Consider the following 20873-nt stretch of genomic DNA (forward strand, 5'->3'; position numbering starts at 1 on the left):
TTAAATTTTGGCTGGGGGTGGAGTCCATGGGTGGAAATACCAGGGGATTCTTTTTTTTTTTACCAGAATCCCACTGTGATGTCACAAGAAGAGCAAATTTGAAACGGAGCATTTTTCTTTGTGTTGTAAGACTTATGCAGGCCACAAACAAAGGACTGGATGGGTTTATTTCACATTTTGTGGGTAGGTAGACACTCAGGTTTCCCAAATTTATGTTCAAAAACACTGTGAAAGTGGATGTTTCATAATGTGTCCCCTTTAAAAATCAAATTACTGAAAGGTTGACGAGAAAATATTATAATAGGGAAGACAGGGTTAATAAATGGTGGGGAAAATGTTAGTGTATTGATGTTATATTATAACTTCTTTTGACTTTTATGTTTATTTAAAAATTGGTGGGCAGGGTGTAAGTTATTGGAATAACTCGTCACCAAATCCAACTTGAGATGATACTCTTGACTATTTGGAAATGTATTATGTACTATAAAATGAGTATTTCCTCACTTTACCTCATCACAAAACATTTTCTTTTAATTTGTCTGCATTTTCTGTTTAATCCTGGGTAACTGTCTCTAGCTTGATAAAGTTGTTTGATTGACAGGACGATGAACCAGTTAAATACCAGTACCGGCAGATGCCTCGCCATCTTCTCTGTGATTGGTCAGAGGAGGTATTTAGACAGGTGGAACCGGGTGATGGGGAGGGGTGGTGGGAATCAAGTATTTTTGACAGCGTGACAAATGACGCCAGGGGATCCAGAAGTGGAAACGTACAGTAGATCAGGTGACGAATGAGTAATGTCTCATTCAGGCAGAGATAATCCCTCAGCTGCAGAGAAAAAGAACAGCTTTGTGTAAACAGTTTGGAAAATAGCTGCGAGTCTCTAACACCAACAGTAAACAGTGCAGGAACTTTGTAGCTACTTAAACTTTAGTTTAATTCTTCAGTAAACACCTGAGGTACTTTTGAGCTACCGTCTGTGTAAGAATGAGTTATTGGCATGTTAAATAAAATAAAGACTTAAATAAACACATTTAATGCTGAATTTAGGGGATGGCCTGTGGTCGCCATAGCAACCTAAATTAACAACGGACAGACGATAACGTATTGTGGTGCTCATCACCAAGTCTTTTTGAAAAATATGTTGAACTGTCTAAGTATGCAGCTTTAAAGATTTATTTATTTTTGGGAATTGTAGCCTTTATTTCATAGAGTTGGTAATCAGGGAGAGATAGCGTGGGGGAATGACATGCAGGAAAGGAGCCACTGGTCAGATTTGAACCCGGGCTGCCCACTTCGAGGACTACAGCCACTGTACGTGCAAACTAGCCACAAAGCCAAAATGAGGGACATGTAACCATAGCCCATATTTACATTTACAGTTGAATTAATGAAACATGTGGTTTCTTCAGGCCTCTGTCATTATCTGGGTACTCCTCAAACGGGCAGTTTTAAAAATTGTTTATTTTACTGCCATGACAATAAACTTAGTTTTTTCCAGCTTTCAGAATAAATGTAGGATCTTCAAATGAGTTCAGAGCTACACAGAAGCTAGTTATTTATAAATCAAAATGTTTTAATACGTATAAAAACAACGAGAAAGACAACACACACACACTATCAGGACACAGGTGTATCTATACAAATTGAATCCTACAGAGACAGAGGACATGTGATCTCTACAGGGACAACCCGGCCGCTTCAAGCTCTCTTTGTCCGCTCCTCTCTGTGATCCGGGCCGAGGAGGTTTTCTTGTGACGCTGTGCTCTGGCTTGAGGAGGAAAAACAGTCTGTACATCAAACAGACCGCCCACTCACACAGTCTGTACATGACATCAGGCTTTGTGTCTCTTTGTTTGAGCCTGCTGGTGCTTCTTCACGACTGTACACCGCAGCGATCAGTCCATCCCTCCGATGTCGTGCTGTTTGTACGACTGTGAGACCAAACTCCCTGCAGACAAACACAGACACTGTCAACATGCATCCTGTTCTCTCTCCCAAACACAGCCCCAGAGTCAATAATTGAAAGTGTGTTGGAAGTGTGAAGTTACCTACAATCTTATATCTCAAGTGTTAAATACTTCATATTGCAAATATCACAATGCTGAAAATTTTAAACAGGCTTATACATATTGTTATCTCGTGTGTCTTGAATAATGGGGGGGGTCTTAATGTATACTGCATAATCATACGATTCATTTTGCTGTTACAGAATTGTAGTCTAAAATTCAAAGCAGACAAAATATGGAGACATTAATGCTGACTACAAAACACAAATATGCATCGTTTGCACACAAATCTGTCAAGATCAAAACAGAAACAGAGAAAGACAGGACCTGAGCAGCGCCGCTACAGACACACTTTCATGTCACACGAAAAGCCCAAAAGGAGCGAGGGTGGGAGTGGGAGCAGGAGGGTCAGAGGCCAAGCAGGAAGTAGACGTAGACTAGCCAGCTAGCCTGCAGGGAAACAAGCCGCACCACCCCACCGTTCAGCCACTTCCAACACCCATCTGCCAACTACAAGCCAACTTCACCGGAGTTTCAAATGACGGCCAATTAATCAAGTGAGGCAGAGGTTAGCAGAGGTCACTTAAAGCCACAGTCTGAGGGATGTGTGGGTTTAAAACACTTTTCTTGTGTTTTCATTTTAAATTGAAGGTTAGAAGATTTTATTGACTATAATGGGAGTTATAATGAGTTTGTTCATCTCTGACTTTTGTCTGACTTAACAATCTGTGACATCATAACCAGCTATCTCCGCATCTTGTTTCATTGTTTTTGGACTTTTAAAGTAGTTTTAACACATGCTGAACACAGGTTTACTCTGACTTCACAGCCTGCAGCTCTGACCATCACACTGCAGAGATTATTTAGCTCTACTTTGTCCACATGATGCATACTCAATATTTAGCAAGACAGATTAAGAGTAAGCAGCTTTTTTCAGCCTGAAAAGAAGCTGAGAGAACTACATGCAGCTGAAAGTCTAGCCGAGTTACATCACTGTATTACAAAACGCAATGGTTGAAATTCAACTACGTCAGAGCAGGCATGTTAAGGCAGGCGCCTCTTACAGGACATTAGCATAGACCTCAGTACACAAACAGAAAGAGCCACACATGCCCCAAACAATGGGTTGATGAAGGTTTTTTTTCTGAGAAAAAAATAAGATTTTTTTTTTTGTATTTTGGGGCTTTTTGCCTTTAGTTTGATAGGACAGTGGACAGAGTAGGAAACGGTGGTGAGAGCGAGAGAGTGGGGAATGACATGCGGGATAGGAGCCACATGACGGACATGAACCCGGGCTGCCCGCTTGGAGGACTATATGCTCCGTACATTGGGCAGGACCTAATTGATAGGCCATCTGCGCCCCTGAAAACAAGAATTTAATGAGAATTTCATCCATTCCAAAATAACCATAGTGCTAGCTCTAGAAGCCAGCTCTAGATTTTACACCTAGAACTCCTACATTCAGTGCTCTCAAAACAAAGCTATTCCTTAGTTAACTGGACAAACTGTTCGATGTTATGCAATATTTAATTTTAGAATCGACCCAAAGTTCTCGGTGGACACAAGGTTTAGATTCTGTGTTTTGTCCTCCAGACTGTGGCTTTACAGCAGGCGGGTTTCTGTCAGTGAGCTGTGTTGTTGGGCGTTGTTGGGTGGGGTTGACAGGGGGTGTGGTGGTGGGTGTTGGGTTGAAGCAGTACAGGGGAAGGGGTGTCTTTGTCCGTGTTTACACCTGGTATTAACATGTGGAGGATCTGATATATAAGGGCAGCTCGAGATCAGCCTGTTCACATCTGACATTCAAGTGCTTAAAACTAAAGCATTTAGAGCTCTACATGATCAAAACCACAGAGCTTTAATCATCTTCATTAGTCTGTAGAACTTATCAAAACAAATCTGTGAGCAGAGATAGAGAGCGCCCAAAACTGAGTTTGATATTAAGGCCTCACATACAGTTTTGTTTTTTTATCTGAGTGTCTGAACTTCACTGCAGACTGGAGTCTCTATTAACAGTTAGAAATAGAGAAATACACCCAGGTTGTATCACCTCAGCTCCTCTGTATCTCCACTGTGCTACTTTATTATAGTTATGAAATGTCTCACATTTATGCATCCTCATCCCCCCTACACTTGATCTGTATTTCAAAATAAAACATACACTTTCACTGATAATATGAGGGACAATTTTTCCAAATTTTTTCATGCACATCCCTCTGTTGTATGTAACAATGTGAGGAATATTAAGAATGTACTCGGACATAGTTGAGAAGTATTAACTACTACCCTCATTGTTTCTGAGACGAGATGAGACCTCTTGTCTGAGTGATCAGATCTTGACGCGCCCTGAATGCATTCACACCTGTCCACTTGTTATCAGATCAATCATGAGGTCAATACCAGGTGTAAACAGGACTGTGAGACGGGCTGGGTTGGTGAGGTGTCAGTCAGACTAGCAGGGCTGCAGGACTAGCAGAGCTCCCAGACTCAGCAGCAGCAGCAGGGCAGGTGGCTGAGGCATGCTTACCTGTGGCCAGGCCCCCCTCTGCTCTCCCCTTCATCCCTCCTCCTACTCCTCCTCCTCCTCCTCCTGGGCCAGAGCTGCCCAGGGCCTCCATGGGGAAGGCGGGCCGTTCGCCCCTGTAGGGCTTGGGCCTGAAGGGGAAGTCTTTGTCTTTACCTTTGGAGCCTTTGGGCCGGCCTGCTGTCTTCTTCTTGGACTTTCCATCGCCCTTGACACCCAGTAGAGGGTGCACCTCTGAAGAGAGACGGGATAAAGACAGTCAAAGGTCTGCTTTGAACAAATTAATTTAAAAAAAGACAATCAAATGTTTGAGAGGTTAATCAAAGAGGAATGGTAAAGTTTGCATGAAATAATTTAAAAATATGATCAAAAAAAGGGGGAGGAGTGGCTGTTTAAAATTTTGAAAAGTAAAGTAAAGACTCTGACCAGTGTCCAAAAAGTTTATATATAACCCTAAACATGACTTTGTATCTCGTGTGTTTTAGATTTTTTCCCTCCTCACCATCACTGGGCACCCCTGGCAGCTCCACGGTGGTTGTGCGAGCCTTCTTCTTGGCCGGGCCTCCTTCAGACGAAGGCTGTCGCTGCTTCTTGTCGCCACTGGCCAGCGAGTCCTCTGGGGTAGCAGTCTGAGCTGAGGCGTCAGGTGGGGGGCCGAAGGGGTTTTCCTCTGGATCTTCAACCTCAGGGGCGATGGGAAGGTACAGCAGGGCTTTGTAGTCCTCCAGCTCCTCATCACTACAAGATGCAACAGAGATCCCACAGGCTTTAAAAGGATGAACAGAATCAGGCTTCTTGATCAAAACTTCAGTCCTATTCAGATATGAGATTAGTTTGAGGGATACTTTAAACTGTTTAAAGACTGCAGACCATGTGAAGGATTATATGACAGCCCATGTATGTACTCTGATGTGTTGCCTTGTAAAGTATTCAAAGTTACTGTAAAAAGACTCAAAAAGATTCTGGCATGATTATCAGACTGTAGAAGATTCAATTCAAATAAACACAGCATTTGTCAGACCAGACATGCAGCTTTGTTTGCAGTGATGAAATAAACCGTACTGTCGTTTCTCACCTGCTGCAAAACGCCACAATGGGATCCACGGTAGTGACATCCACCTCTTCATCCTCTGCGGCGTCTGCACCTGAAACACAAGAGCGAGATGTTGTGTGAGGCGTCCAGAGAGAACCACAGACGACAGGGAAACCAATGACAGCAGAACAGATGATGGATCACCTTCAGTCTGCACTGCTGCTTCTTATTCTACTTATCTCTATAAGTGCAAATGATTTAAAAACTGTGGTTGAAGGTGAAGTGTAGAATAATCAGGTGACTGCTGTTTAAGCAACAACACAGATAAAAGGAAGAGATCAAACTGATCATAATAATGGAGTCAGATAAGAGAAGATAAATTATTGTTATTGTATGCAAACAACAAAACTGCATTGTTGACAATCAGCTACATAAAAAAATACAAACATTTGAAAGATGAAGAGACAATCGTAAATGAAAGTGAGTCTTTGGATTTCCAGCCATGGGAATGAAATTTGATGAGGAGTAAACAAAAAGATTGTTTTACTTATTCATTTAGCTGAAATGTTTCTGGATGTTTCACCATCATGACAGTGTTTCAAGTGTTTTTATTGATATTTACCAGATCTTATTTCTCAGTGTGATTTCACTTCATACTCAGTTCTAAGTTACTTTTGCCAAATAACTTTAAAGTCATGCTATGGTTAAAGATTTCAAAATAAAATACCACTGTCATGTCGTCATTTTTTAATGTCTTTCTTTTTGACAGTATTATTAAACTTACTGTTATCGACTTATAATGAAATTATGTTTACAGTGTAACCAACAAATGAGGGGGCACTGGTAGCCTAGTGGTTAGTGCATGCGCTCTGTGTACATAGTCCTCCAAGCGAGTGGCCCAGGTTCGAAGCCGACATGTGGCTCCTTTCCTGCATGTCATTACCCACTCCCTCTCTCTGATTTATGACTCTATCCACTGTCCTATCTCTAAAAATAAAGGCAAGAAAAAGAGCACCAATGACAACAATTACAGGCCCTCTGTGAGCGAGACCACCTGTTAGTTAAATTGTAGTGTGTGTGTGTGTGTGTGTCTACCTGTCTGCTCAGGTTCACTCTTGTCTTCGTCCTCGATGTCGAATTCAGACTCTCTCTCCTCGTACTCCACATTTTCATCCAGCTCTTTAAAGTCTGGGGCAAAGGCGCTCCAGTTTTCCTGCGGACAAAATAAAAAGTCAACAAGTCGCTCGACCACTTAAACAAAAAACAGACTTTATTATTCTAAACATATTTTAGATCATTTTTCATTTTTCGGCTGTAGGTAAATTGCTGTTTACGTTTTTCCTATTTTTTTTATTCTATTTCTATCTTCATAGTTTTGGATCAAAATAAATTCATCCTTTATGCCAGGTAACAAACTCTTTAATGTCAACCTGTACTCACCACTTGGTTCTGAGCCCAGATGGAGACGACTCCACTGGAGATGGAGGCGATAATCGGACGGACAGGATGCCACTGGAGAGAGGTGAACAGTTAAATTAACGGGTGAAGTGCTTTGTCAATGTTTTAATCTGTGCATGTTGTTCTACTGAGACAGACTATCATGACATCCTTACAGCGACATCCAGCAGGAGCTCTCCTCTGGTTCCGTGCAGGATCTTCACCAGGTTGCCGATGCTCTTCTCCCAGATGTAAAGAGCGTGCTGCCGAGCCGAGCCGGCCACGATGTACTCACCGTCCCCGGAGAAACAGCAGCGCTTCCACGGAGTCCTGCACACAGAAAACAAAAGACAGAGAGAATAAACACACTGAGACCAGAGAGAGAGAGATGCGGCAACACAAAATGAAACCGTTTTTAAAGTGAAAGTCCAAGAAACTTTGATTCAAGTCACAGACATTCAACAAATCCTTATCGCTTAGAAAGTTTTATCCAAGTGTGAAGCAAAGTTTAAGACTGCTTGCCCATTAGACCACATGAAATATATTCCCATCAGCAGAACTTAACAAGTCAAATCAAACAGAAAAAATCTCCTATTGCAACTGGAGTGAAATGTCGCCCTCTGCTGACATACCTGTTGACAAGATCCTGTAGTTTCTGCATGGGTTCAGGCTCCCCGTCTCTGCCGCAGGTCAGTATCTCCCTGCCGTCGTACACCCTGATGATCCTGTCCGCTGTGTTTATGAGGAAGCAACTGCACAGAACACAGGATATAAATGTGAAGAGTTAGAGACAGGTGCAAAGAAAGTTTAGGAAGAACTCTCACAAAGGGCTTCACTGGAATAAGAATCTGTTCTTCAGTTGACATGACATCAGTTTCATTGAGTAACATAATAAAACTATACCTCCAATAAAATATTTAATTAAATTAAAAGGTGTGTATTGTGTGGTTTAGATTGTGTTCATACTGAAAGGCCTGACACGACTAATCTTCATGTTGCCTCTTACCTTCCCTTGCGTGCAAATTCAATAGACTTGATGGCGGTGGTGTTGCTGGTGCCAGTTGTAACTCTGAAAGAGGCCACCAGCTCCTGAGTGTTTGTCTTCAACACAAGGATCTGCAACAACCAACAGAGGGGGGGCATTATGGTGACAGAATGAAATAAACAATCTGTGTGCCATTCATAAAACAGTTTCACTGTAAAATGTAAATCGAGGGAGATTTACACATCCAACATTAGTAGCTACAGAGGTTTTTTCCTTCCTATAAATAAATATTAAATAGCTTTCTCGAGGTGCAGTGACGTGAATGAAAGGAGCATGGTTGGTTCAGTCTGACCTTTCCTTTGGCATTGCCAGTGTAGATGTACTCCCCCCGCCTGTCGAAGGCCGCCACCACATTCAAGTCTGAGTCGTCATCCACGGGCAGGACAACGTGTTTGGAGTCTGAGAGAGTCAACAGGACCGGGGCTGACTTCATGGGACACACCAGCACCTTGTCCCTAAAATATGAGAGTTTTTTAGATGACAACTTAAAATGTCTTAGCAATGATCAAAACAAAATGGCAAACACCGATCTGTGTTTCTGACTCAAAGCGTAACCTGAGATCAGATCACATACAACACAAAGAAACTCGAGTGACTCACATGTCTCTGGGGTGACACTGAAGTTTCAGGATGGGTGACGGGAAACGAAACCTCTGGTCACAGTCTCCAGTAAGGACGTCCCACTGCGAGACAATGTTGTCTGTAGAAGCACTCACGAGCTTGTGGCCGTCTCGACTCCAGCTGTGCACACACACACAGTGACAAAGGATCATTTAACTCACCATCAAACTGAACCAAATATAATGCAATACTAAACAGTGATTCCAGCGAGCAGAAAACTGAGGTTTAACCCGTCAAGATTCAGCAGAGGAAGCTGTGGTGTCCAACTTGATGCTTACTTAATGTTGGATGTAAAAGTTTTGTTGTTTAATAAAAACCTTAAGAAGAGACTCTTCAGGTGTTTTGATGAAAACGGAAATCAAAAAAGCTGGCAGCCTGTGTAGTTTTCAAACAAAAGCTGTGCTTTAAGACTTGTTAGTGAGGACTTAGTCTAAGATGGAACTGGTGAAGGAAGAAGAAGGAGGTGTCTGAATGGATTAGTGCATTAGATGAGACTTTCACAGGGCAGTGATGACCACACACTGAACGTAGTGTGTTGTGTCTTACCATAAAGAACAGACTGGATGGATGTGTGCACTGATGATTTTGGCGATCCCTCGCGTGAGGAAGTCCCAGATGACGATGCGGCCGTCATTGCAGCCCACAGCCAGCAGGGTGCCCCATCGGTTGAAGGTGCAGGTGAGGGCCATGCTGATACAGTCCAGAGTGCCATCTGCCTCCTTAAAAAACACAAACGGACAAAAACACACCCTCATTGAAACACAGCCTAAACATTTTTAAAAGAAATACAGGAAGAGCTTCACATATTTTGACTGAATCAAATGATGAAACTTTATGTTGATCAGTGTTTGGATGATTTATTGTGCACAATATGGATCAAACTTCTTTTAGGGTTAATGTGAACATTAAGAGATGGTGGCTTACCTCTGGATAGTTCTGCCCAAACGATTCTAGAAAATAAAAAAAGAAAAGAGACAGTGATGAGAAAAACTAAACCCTAAAGACGTGAGGAAACACAACACAAAAGTAGAATTTAAAACAGAGCTAACGTTGGCTAACTTAAGAATAAAGTCCGCAATTCATTTAAATGTACACAAAGAAAAATGCTGGAGTATTTACAGAGCAGGAACCCTTTAAAAACATGTTAAATTCACTTCAGAGGAACAAGGGACATTTCGAGAAATGTGACATGGTCCTATTGTAAATAATTCAGGAAGGCGAATTAAAAATAATAAACAGACTTTAACAGATGGAGACATTTATACCATAGTTGAATTTAAACAATCATTAACAAAAGAAGGAGGTTATCGCACATGAAGCACCAAATTTAGAAAATAAATTATAAAGAAAACTTATCAAAGGTGACAATTAAAGTTAAAGAACAGAGAGTCATGGAGAAAACTAAAAAAATGAGTATGTAAGGTGATACTTATGTCAGAACATTAGTATCAAAATAGAAATGAATGCCCTGACGTGGTTTTCTGGAAATGTTTAAACATCACATATAAGAAACAAGCTTAGCACTTAAAATAAGTTACGACCTGTTGACTTTGATAAATACATGTGATGCAGATGTTGAATCAATGAGTGTTGAATAATAAAGGTCTCAATATTAATGAAATTAATTATGATTATGATTTTGACATCATTGAGTAGCCCTATGATCTAGCTCCGCACTTAAACGAAATTAAAGTAACATAAACAATATTTTTAAAAAGCAATACACAGAAACCCAAAAAGTTCAATATTATGCTACCTATTCAAACAAAAAACTATTCAATCGCATTGCTTTTCCACCTTCGAAGCCCGAAGAACAACATTTAAGAGATACTGAACATGAATAATGATAATAATAATAACTAAAAATAATAATAACTAAAAATAATAATAATAATAACTAAAAAATAATAATAACAAAAATAATAATAATAACTAAAAATAATAATAATAATAATTAAAAATAATAATAATAATAATATTTAATAATAATAATAACTAAAAATAATAATAACAATAATATTAATAACAATAATAACAATAATAATATTAATAACTCACTGTACATCCTGTCATTAGTACCAGCTGCTCATTTCATAACTTAATGAATCATTATAAGGTTTATAGTCAGCATCATTATGAGTAGATGAATACATAAAGTTATTATAACACCTCATCATGTTGTTATAACACCTCATCATGTTGTTTACTTTCTCTTTCACAAATGTTTAATTCAATGAAACAAAGTATCGATGCTAATATAAGCTAATATCCACAATACGTACTATACCCACTTTTACAACCAATGTTTACATTACGGATCGACACAAAGCAAAGCGAGCAAATTAAAGTTATTTTTATTCCACTTCTTTACATTTTAACTGTTAAAATTGTCTTAAAAAATAAGAATTTGACACGTAGCTGTTGGTGTTAGCATGCTAGGCTAACGCACAATGCTAACCATAACAAGAGCAAAGCGATCACGAAGTAGCGATAATGAGACCTTTTAGATTAAAAATAAACGTGTTTCATTATTTACCGAGCAGTTCCAGATTCATTGCCGGACGAAAGGCGAACCAGATGTCCCAAACGGTTTGATTTCAAAGAATATTTCACTAAATTTGACTCGTTATTCACTTCGCCTGTTCCACTCGGAGAGACTGGCGCCGAGCATCCAGTGAGGACCCCAAACAACGCGACCCATAATATGCCTGAACAAAAAAAAAAAGACCCCTGAAACAGTTTGTACACAAAATGTACAAATTAATCCAGTTTCTTTTCAGTTAAAGATTATAACCATATAACCGTTAGACTGAATATATATTCAGACGTAATTCTTCCATTTCCTGATTTATGAATTTACAGTTAAGACAATTTAAACTTTAATTTCATCACTGCTCTTTTTTTTTTCTTTCTTGTTCTTACGAAATGCTCTAAGCTACATATCTGTGTGTTTTGGCACTATTATCAGCACTATTGCTTACATATGCATGCCTTGTAAGAGGTTGTTGTTGTGTCTGGATGTGTAGGTAAATTGTTATGTTTGTACAATAGATTAATATTTGATGATGCCTTGCTGCCTACTGTTCTGTTCTCATTTATACTGTTCCTGTTGTGTATGTCATTATGGATTCATAGATGTTGTGTTCAAATTATCCATTCAATGCTATGATTTATCTATTCTGTCTGGGGAATTTTACAGCTCTACAAGCCCCTCGTAGGGTTTCGGGCAATTCTCCCTCAAATTCTCTTGTTGTGTATTCACCTACCAACAGGAGTTTGAAGGTGTTGGAGGAAGATGCTTCAGGTTATAGATGCTTTGAATAACGATTTTTCTGCTCTGTGACTCAGGATATGTTGACCTATGTTTGTATTTGTTCTGTGTTTTATGTCTGTAACTTGTTTGTTGTGCTGCTGCCCCTCTTAACCAGGACACTCTTGTTAATGAGATTCTAAATCTCAATGAGGTTCTTAGATATATTTTAAATATTAAACTAAAATAAATAAGAAAAAATATATATATGGAGGACTAAATGCTTAAATCACTTAAATGTTTTAGCTGGCAGATGTGGGGCTTGTGCAGCTGCTTCAAAACATGATAGGTGTTAAATTAATGTTATAACGAGTTAAATGTGAACTACTTTCCTCTTACATTTTATTTGATCAAGAAAGGCGATCTCAGATGTTGTTTTTTTTAGCCCTGGAGGATTCAAAAGGGGGCCCAGCAGCATGTTCAACTCTGGGCCTTCAGCAGGTCAATCCGGCCCTGGTATTTAGAGGCATATGTGGTGCAGCAGGTGACATATATTTCAGGTCTTTTTTTTGCCTGCATGAATGAAAGTTGCTGCTAACGTCACCGTGCAGAACATGACCCATGACTGTTATCTACAGACTATCTTTAACTTTATGGTTTCGGTCTATATGTCACTCTATACCTGTCTGCATGTAAACTATATGTCTGAGTCTCCCTTTGAACATATATCACACTATCAGCATTCACAGTCAGGTCACCACCACACAGAAGAACACACAGTCCTCCTGGTTGTATCTCATGATTCAGGATCCGGAGCTGGATCCTGAGCTCAAGACTGACACATCAACAGCCCGCAGCTGATTTCCTCTTTTCAAAATAAAGGCCTGAAATAAATTCGCTTGCGTTGATACACATGGTGGATTTAAATTTAGTTCGGAATCAAACACCAGCCAAAGTATATGATTAAAATAAGTGATTATTATTAAGTGATATCACAGTCACACCTTTATCCCGCATATTTACACATGAAAGTCAAAAAATAGATTTAACTTTATTTCTGAAATGAAGTTTTTCTGTGTATTTCCCATACTTCACTGTCAGACTGGGAGACCAATCAATGGCACCCATGTAACAGTCAAATGTGTGGGTTGGATGGTGAATAACAAGATCCTGATAGGCAAGGCAAGTTTATTTATATTGCACATTTCAATAACAAGGCAATTGAAAGTGCTTCACAAAAGACATCAAAAGCAACACGACAGAGGAAAAAATAAACATTAAAATAGAAAATTTAAATTATTAAATGATTAGACAAAGACTCAATGTGATCCAGTATAAATACTATTATAGCTGGAAACCCATCTGCTGTCATGACTTAAAACCCCTCTCCCTACTCAGGACCAGAAGCAGAAATCTGGAAAACTCATATCAGACCACAGAGCATCATTACAGTTTACACACTTTATTGATACACAAGGGGGAATTCTGGTTTACACACTGTTATTGAGAGCCTTGCTTCTCAGACACATAGGCCCGGATTACACACACGCACAAACATGCATTAAAGGAGAGTTGGGCTTCTACACAGGTAACGCTCCAGAGCAGTGTTTAGGGTTTGGTGCCTTGCTCAAAGAGCCCTTGGCAGCCCTTGTGAAGTGACCTCTTCTCCAGCTACCAGACCAATTCTCATACTTTGATCCCCATCGGGACTTGAACCATCGCCCCTCCGGTTCCGGGAAGAGGCACGCAGCGATTAATTTACTGCCCAAAAACATATATTTTGAAATTGTGGATTGAGTTTACCAATAAAAAAGTTTTAGGTAGGACAAACCTTTGATGTAATCCTCCAGCATATCTTCTACATGCAAACTATTGCATTTTTTTGTTTGTTTGTTTTTTCTAGTTATATTTTTGAATGTCTTAAATGTAGGAGTCTGCGTTTCGGTTGTCCTTATACTTAGGCTAGATGAAAAGAAAATGTATAAAATAAAATAGAAATAAGGCACACGTTTACTTCTTCTGTATTATTTCTGTTCATAAAAGGAGCAAAAAGCAAGAGAAAGAAGAAAGATCAAGCAAAAGTCATGGATTATTTATAAAATAAAACATTTATAAATATGCTTTTAATTAAAAAAAAAAAAATCATGAATATAAAAAATATATATATATTGTGTCCTTTCTTTTAATTATTTAATTTGAATTAACTCTTGACTCCTGAACGTCACTTTGGCATCCTCCATATCACCCCAGAAGTAGTCCACCTCATCTTTAGGAACACATTTTACTTTGAAGGTCTGAAACGGAAGCGGAGTGTGTCGTCGAGTGTGCAGCGAGACTTCTGTGTGTTTACGTGGATGTGTGTGTGTGTGTGTATATGTGTGTGTATGTGGTGGTTCAGGGCGCCACGTCGGCAGAACCAGCAGCAGAAAAAGAGAGGTGCGTAGCTGTGGCTGTAAGTGAGAGAGAGAGAGCAGAAGTTAGACAGCAGCACATTCATGCGATAAAGAAAAAGACCGAAGACACTCCGAGCAGCAGCTTTTACACACAAACAGAGACAGAGAGAGAAATTCACTCATTTTTACGGCACAGTTTGGTTCGGAGGCTGAAACAAGAAGCTGCTCCTGTCTCGAAGTTTCTGTGCCAGGTGTGTTTGCGGGAGAAACACTGGAACAATGGTGAAGGTAAGGACCAGGCAGCATCCTCATTAAATGTAAAATAAGTGAAAATGTGGTTCTAAAACAGCTTCAAAGTGACGGGATTATGAAGGCATGCAATCTCTAGGCTATGAGTGCATTTATATAAGCGAGAGGTTACATGATTATGTGGAGTTTTGATATCATGGCATATCGTTTTCGTATTTGTATCCTCTTCAGGGGGTGCGATTTGTATCTGCTCTGACTTAAAAGTGCATTTTTGTGTCTTGTATAAGCTTTGTAAGAGAGGCGTTACACTCCTGCTAATGTTACCCAAAGTATGACCCAGCTTTGCCAAATGTTCCCTTTAAAAAAAAAAAACGCACATTTTGACTTTAAGTTTGGCGGACAGATCCACTTGTAGCAACACAAGTATAAAGACCTTGCAAGACTGGTTTTAACCTCAGGATACAGGCCTCGTATGTGGGTCACAAGAAGAAGAAGAAAAAAAAAACAGGGGGGTGGGGTGATGGTCCTCTTTAAGATGATTCATACTGTATGAAATTGGCGTTTCTATTTTCGCACGAAGAATGTGAAGTATGCGCTTATTTGAAGGTCCTACATGTCATTTAAGAAAAGCACACAGTCATGGTGGCGAGGGGGAGGGATCTTTTAATCTGAAGGGTCACAGGTCAAAAAGGTTAAGACAACAATGAAGCATGATGACGAGCTACCTGCCAGTGAAGCAGACACCTGTTGAGCATGTTATGTCATGTACCAGAATATCCAATTTAGATATGATGTTAGTAAAAAATCAAACGATTTTGATACCTGTCGTTACTAAGGCAACACACATAAAAGTCCTAGCCACCTCATATTGGATAATTTATTCTTTTTAATGACAAAAAATCGCAGGCAAACTGTCTAAATTGCACAAATAGGTTGAAAACATTTCAGTACAGAAACACTGCCAGCGTGTTTGTACAATTTAGACTGTGCTCTGTTTCTCTCAGGGCAGTGTATGAAGATCTGCTGTTTTATAAAGCTTCATGACATTAAAATGATGGAGATTGTATTGTTTTAAAACCTGTGGAAACGTATATAAATATCCAACATTTGGACAACCCTTGATTTAATATATTTAATTAAATTAAAATGAGCATAAAGTCAGATAATGTAATCTTGCATCATCAGTTCCTTCAAGGTGAAAAAGAACGAGGGGGGGAATCCCAGATGAAATGTCGTCTCATTAAATACTGCATGCACACAAACCTTACTGACTGAACTAACAAGACACCCTGTGTTAAACAAACAATGTTTACAGACACCAAAGGGCCCCAATTTTCAAAATGTACGTCGTCTCTGTGTGGCTAGTGTGTCAGATAATAACATGTTTTCACTGCGTGTGAGGCGTGAGCCATGCTGACGAGACAGAGACTCATATCTGTAATTCAGGTGAACAGAACACTTTATTCTGAAAGGGAGAAAACGCAGTGAAAGAGTTCTCTTTTTGTTTGGTCTCCAGTCAATCACAGAGCTGTTACTGTGGCATGTTGGGACTATGTGAGACTTACAGAGACTAACAAACATTTACGATCACAATCACAGCTTTGTGCAGTTTTAGAATCACAGATTGACTTAAAGGGATACTTCACACATTTGCATTAAGCTTTGTATCATTAGAAACCTGGTAGTATTTTTGAATGGTCGTGCATCCCGCCCTCATTTTCCCCTGAGATGGGAAATCTTTGTATTTCTACGTCTGAAAAGGAGCTTCCAGTGACGCAAAATGACGATTTTTGCGTCACTGGAAGCTGTTGCGATTAGCGGGGTGAAACTACATCGCTAGTTTCTCATATTTTGGACCACTGAAGCTACAGACCAATCACAGATGTGAACTCACTCCCAGAATCGAAACTTAACGTCCGCCATACTGCTTGGAAGCTATGCTAACGGGCTCTATGGAGAAAGCTGATAATGGCGAAAAAATTTAAATATAGCGGTGAGACAGCTGCTGCCGACAGGCCGGACTTGTGTTTTGGCTGCTGCGGCCGCCGCATGCCCGGGCGACACGAACCTGGCCACCGCAAGCCCTACCGCTGGGAGCTGGTCGCGACACAAGACCGGTCTGTCGGCAGCAACCATCTCGCGGCGTTCTAAAGGCATGGAGGGTGGGATTTATTCTGGATTTAATAATCAGATCTGGATACCAGACCCAAAAATGGCGCCCATTAAAAAAATAAAAGTTATCCTGTCACTAACAGCCAGGGTATGCTGCAGTGGCTACACACTAGATGTCTTTAGTATCTAAATGATTTTTAAAAACACAGGAGACCGCTGACATAAGAACAGTTTCAACTAATTTTTATCATCATAATCGTTTGAACGCGCACACTATGATTCTGCCGAGCCGCGGGAGCACACACACTAGCCGTTTGTAGTAACTGTTCCACCGACTCGAGAGCTCAAACATGGTTTCATAAGTTCTGCTAATTTCTACTGTAGGCCACTCCCACTGACACGCCCCCTTCTGGCAATTAGGCATGACACAACACAACATTACACTCATGCGTTTGCGCTCCTCACCACATTGCAGCCTTCAAGAGAGAAAAAAACTTTGACCACAAAGAATGTGGAACGTTTGTTTTGGATGTGTTCTGCAGAAAATAAAAACTAATCCAGTGTGTGCAGACGAGGCGTGGATGTCTTGATGTTCGGTTCCTAGTATGAGTCAAGCCTTTGTTTCTCATAATGCAACCAAAATATTTCACAAGAGCCTCCTTGCCCTTTCAGTGGAAATGATTCTTTTAACCTTTGTCTGAATAAATCCAGACTGAACGTTGCTGTTATTGAACTGAGGATCTGATGAAAGAGACGGGGATCAAAATGACAACAGCCTGACTTCTGTATTTAAATGTTTTTGATCAAGTGTGAAGACGAGGAACTCACTCCCGGGGTGTTTCTTGTGTTTTGCAGGATGTGAACAGTGTTAATGTGGAGCCCCAACCCGGCACCAGCCTGGCCACAGAGGAAGCTGAACCCGCCCCCATCGAGCCCACAGAGGGTAAGCAGCGTGCTCCCCTGGCTGCGGCTAAACGCTGAAACATCAGCGGGGAATATGGTGCAATCTGTGCTCACATGTTGCTTGCTGCTATTTCAGAAGCAGACCGTTTATCAGGGGACTTTTTGTGTTTGTGTAAAAGCAGCAAACTGCTATTTGTGTCCTTGCACCGAGACACTCTGCAGGACTTTAATCCCCCGCTGCTGCTCTTTGTAAACATCACTCCTGTTATTGGATGAAGCAGAAATGTGTTTTCAGCAAAGCTGTCGGCCATGATGACAGTTTACTCACCAGGTGAATCAGACCACCAGGAGCTTCTTTCAAAGCCTCAATTAAAAGACACACCAATATCACTCTAACATATTATAAATGCTGCCATAAAACTTGGTACAGACGAGGATGACTCCTTCATTTCCTTCTTTTACTTATGCAGGGGAATATTTCAATATTATTAAAGGTCACATATTCTCCTCCTTTTAATCAAATTTAAATAAGTCTCAGATCACCTAAAACATGTCTGTGAAGTTTCTTGTTCTAAATCCACTCTGATCCTGTATTTGATCATATCTATAAACCCCTCTATTTCAGCCCTGCTCTGAACAGGCTGTTTCTGTGTCTGTAGCTTTCAATATGTAAATGAGCTGTGTCTGACCACGCCCCCTCTCTGGAAACGCTTGGGTGTCCTATTGTTTACGGTGAGAAGACTCAGAGGGCAGAACAAACACCTAGCTGTGGGAGTGTCACCCACCTGGGGGAGGGGTTACTGCCCTTTGTGATGTCATGAAGGGAAAATCTCCAAACGGCCTGTTTGAGCACACATTTTCTGAAGTGGAGCAGGCCAAAGACGGAGAGGATGGACTTTTCTCATCATTGGGGGGGTTTGTAGACGGACTAGGGACACATGTTAGTGTTAGAGAAACATGGTGAAGTGGATTAATATATCTTTGCAAAAAGCTTTAAACATCTATTATATTATTTTCTATTGTGTTTAGTTTTTTTAATTTTTTATATTCTTTTAAATTCTTAAAGAGCCCATATTATGCCCTTTTTGGGGTTCGTATATTTAATCTATGTACCTACTTTTGTACGTTCACAATAGATAAAGTCTGAAAAAAGTGTCTGTTTTCATGTACTGCTCCTCCTTGCTCCCTCTACGCTCTGAGTCCGTCAGCTACACTCTGTTGAGCCCACACTGCTAGACCCCACGTGGGCCAAGTCTGCTCTGATTGGTCTGCTGATCCGCTCTGCCGTAATTGGTCAGTCACTCAGCACGGTTCTCGGAAATGTCCCGCCTCTTTTACCATATTGGGAATACAGCCACTGGCTCCGTCCGAGGGGAGCATAAACATTAGCACCTTAGCACTACTGTGCTACCGCAGGCTGCGGCATATCGTGGGCATGCTACAGAAGGTAACGGGCGTGCAACATGAGCTGCTGGGCTTGCCACAACGAGCCAATGGGCTTAGATCAGTGATATCACACTGACAATGACGTCGGACTGACAAATGTTTATCGAGGGGGGCTAGAACCGAGCGTTACATGCGGCTAATACTACAGCTAACAGGAGGACGTAGGAGAAGCCGCGTTTCCGCAGACGCAGAATTCTGAACTGTTTGTGCGTTGAACTTTGCTTGTAATTGATGATTTTTTGGTCTTTTTATTTGAGACATTGTTCAGGAAAACATGTGTGACATTTTAAAACTCAAAACGATATTTGATTTGTTTTTAGATCCTGGGAAGGATCACGAGGTGCCTGCTCCCGGCATGATGTGGCGAGTGACTGGCGGCCTCTTCAACGTCACAAAGGGAGTCGTGGGTGCCGCGGTGGGCGGAGTCGTCTGGGTGGGCGGCAAGAGCCTGGAGATCGGCAAGTCGGCTGTAACCACGGTGCCCTCGATGGGGGTGGGGCTGGTGAAGGGCGGGGTGTCTGCTGTGGCCGGCGGCGTCTCCTCGGTGGGATCGACGGTAGCCAGCAAAGTCCCGTTTACATCCAAGAGGAAAGACAAGGCTGAGTGAAGAAGGAAAGGATGGGTGAAGGGTGATGGTGAAGATGATGATTGATGATGATGATTGATGATGATGATGATGATGATGGACTTGCCCCGCCCTGAGCCAACAGAAAGAGACTGCCAGCTGATTACCTGTCAGTCAAACTCCACAGTGCCTTCTGATACCTTCCTCGGTCTGCAGAGATCCAGACTTTGATGCTACACTCAGTGCGAGATAATACAAGTAGTGCTCCGTTACCATGACAACCAAGATTTACAAGAAACTCTCAGTCAAACATTTCATTGAAAGCGCTCCTTCTCTGACATGGAGTTGTAAATTCTGGAAGTGTAACTGGCTTCAGGCAGGTGACATGGACTGGACTCCACCTGGACGACTTTATGAATATTTTATCTGTTTACAATCCGGACTGAGGCGTCTCCAGTCCTCCTTTTTTCTCCTCCTCACTCTTTTCAAAACTACACTTATGTTGGTGATATGTTTCTGAATTAAGATGCTGATTTTGTTTTTTTAAAACATGTATTAAAGTGCTGTTGACGAGTTAAGTGTTTGCTGTTCAATGAAAAATTAAACGTTTCAGTGCTGGAAGCGGGGGGGATAGATCAGAAACGTTCTTCAGTCGGCAGCCTTCTCTGTGTCTGACCTCCTTTCATTCATGGAAGAGCCCGAGGCGGAGTTTTAACCCGGCAGCCTCAGAGCTGCATGTTCGAACACTTCTCTGAAATGAATGTCTGAAGACTGTTGACGCAATCATAAACACAGGCTCAGGCCTTTTCCACAGCTATGTTTAGTTTTCAGTTTGTGTGAAGTGTTCAATTGCTGCATTTGACCAAAATTCATGAAAACAAAACATTTTGTAGCAGTTGATTCACTCTTGCTTCTTGGAAAGAAAAAGTGCCCTTTGTTGTCTGAACTGTTCAGTCGGTGAAAATGTTGACCTGTACCTTTAATCAGGAGGTGAACGCTGTGAGTGCTTTGGTACAGACGACACATTCTTGAGCTTTAATGAAATACCAGCATTTCAATGCAACATTTGGAGCGAGGGAGAGCTGTTGCTAATGGGTCTAAACTTTGTGAATGTTTTGTTAGTGTCTTATTTTTTTCAATATATCAATAAAGTAGTTTGAAAGGTTAAAGCTGCACTGTTTTCTTGTAAACACTTTAAAACTCAAACATGTGATGTGTCGTTTCCTTTCTCATTAAATTCTTGCAGACCTGTTTATTTCTTAAAAAGTCATTGTTAATCAACTCTCAAC

At 40.9% G+C, this 20873-nt stretch overlaps 2 protein-coding genes across 3 annotated transcripts; one reads left to right on the forward strand and one right to left on the reverse strand.

The window, feature by feature from the left end:
• Positions 1-1552: 1552 nt before the first annotated feature.
• rbbp5 (retinoblastoma binding protein 5) lies at positions 1553-11348 on the reverse strand. Of its 2 annotated transcripts, none has more exons than XM_061041222.1 (14): positions 11203-11348; positions 9591-9616; positions 9213-9385; positions 8646-8786; positions 8338-8500; positions 8007-8116; positions 7633-7752; positions 7177-7330; positions 7004-7075; positions 6659-6776; positions 5606-5675; positions 5033-5268; positions 4687-4764; positions 1553-1951 (listed from the first exon to the last, which is right to left on the reverse strand). In XM_061041222.1, the coding sequence occupies exons 1-14, from the start codon at positions 11219-11221 to the stop codon at positions 1899-1901; spliced, it is 1533 nt and encodes a 510-aa protein (XP_060897205.1). In that variant the 5' UTR covers positions 11222-11348; the 3' UTR covers positions 1553-1898. The 2 variants fall into 2 exon arrangements, with proteins under 2 accessions (XP_060897205.1, XP_060897203.1); XM_061041220.1 differs by having other exon boundaries at positions 4534-4764.
• Positions 11349-14297: 2949 nt separating this feature from the next.
• zgc:153675 (uncharacterized protein LOC768179 homolog) lies at positions 14298-20753 on the forward strand. Its single transcript, XM_061041272.1, has 3 exons — positions 14298-14597; positions 17526-17613; positions 19340-20753. The coding sequence occupies exons 1-3, from the start codon at positions 14589-14591 to the stop codon at positions 19624-19626; spliced, it is 384 nt and encodes a 127-aa protein (XP_060897255.1). The 5' UTR covers positions 14298-14588; the 3' UTR covers positions 19627-20753.
• The last annotated feature ends 120 nt before the right edge of the window (positions 20754-20873 follow it).

The sequence above is a fragment of the Labrus mixtus genome, chromosome 7, assembly GCF_963584025.1.
Source record: "Labrus mixtus chromosome 7, fLabMix1.1, whole genome shotgun sequence".
Taxonomy (NCBI): domain Eukaryota; kingdom Metazoa; phylum Chordata; class Actinopteri; order Labriformes; family Labridae; genus Labrus; species Labrus mixtus.

Coding starts and splice junctions, on each gene's coding strand:
- rbbp5 (XM_061041220.1), bottom strand. Junction 8,117..8,337: donor CTGGCAATGCCAAAGGAAAG/GTCAGACTGAAC, acceptor TGGTTGTTGCAG/ATCCTTGTGTTGAAGACAAA. Junction 7,331..7,632: donor CTACAGGATCTTGTCAACAG/GTATGTCAGCAG, acceptor TTCTGTGTGCAG/GACTCCGTGGAAGCGCTGCT.
- zgc:153675 (XM_061041272.1), top strand. Junction 17,614..19,339: donor CCCCATCGAGCCCACAGAGG/GTAAGCAGCGTG, acceptor ATTTGTTTTTAG/ATCCTGGGAAGGATCACGAG.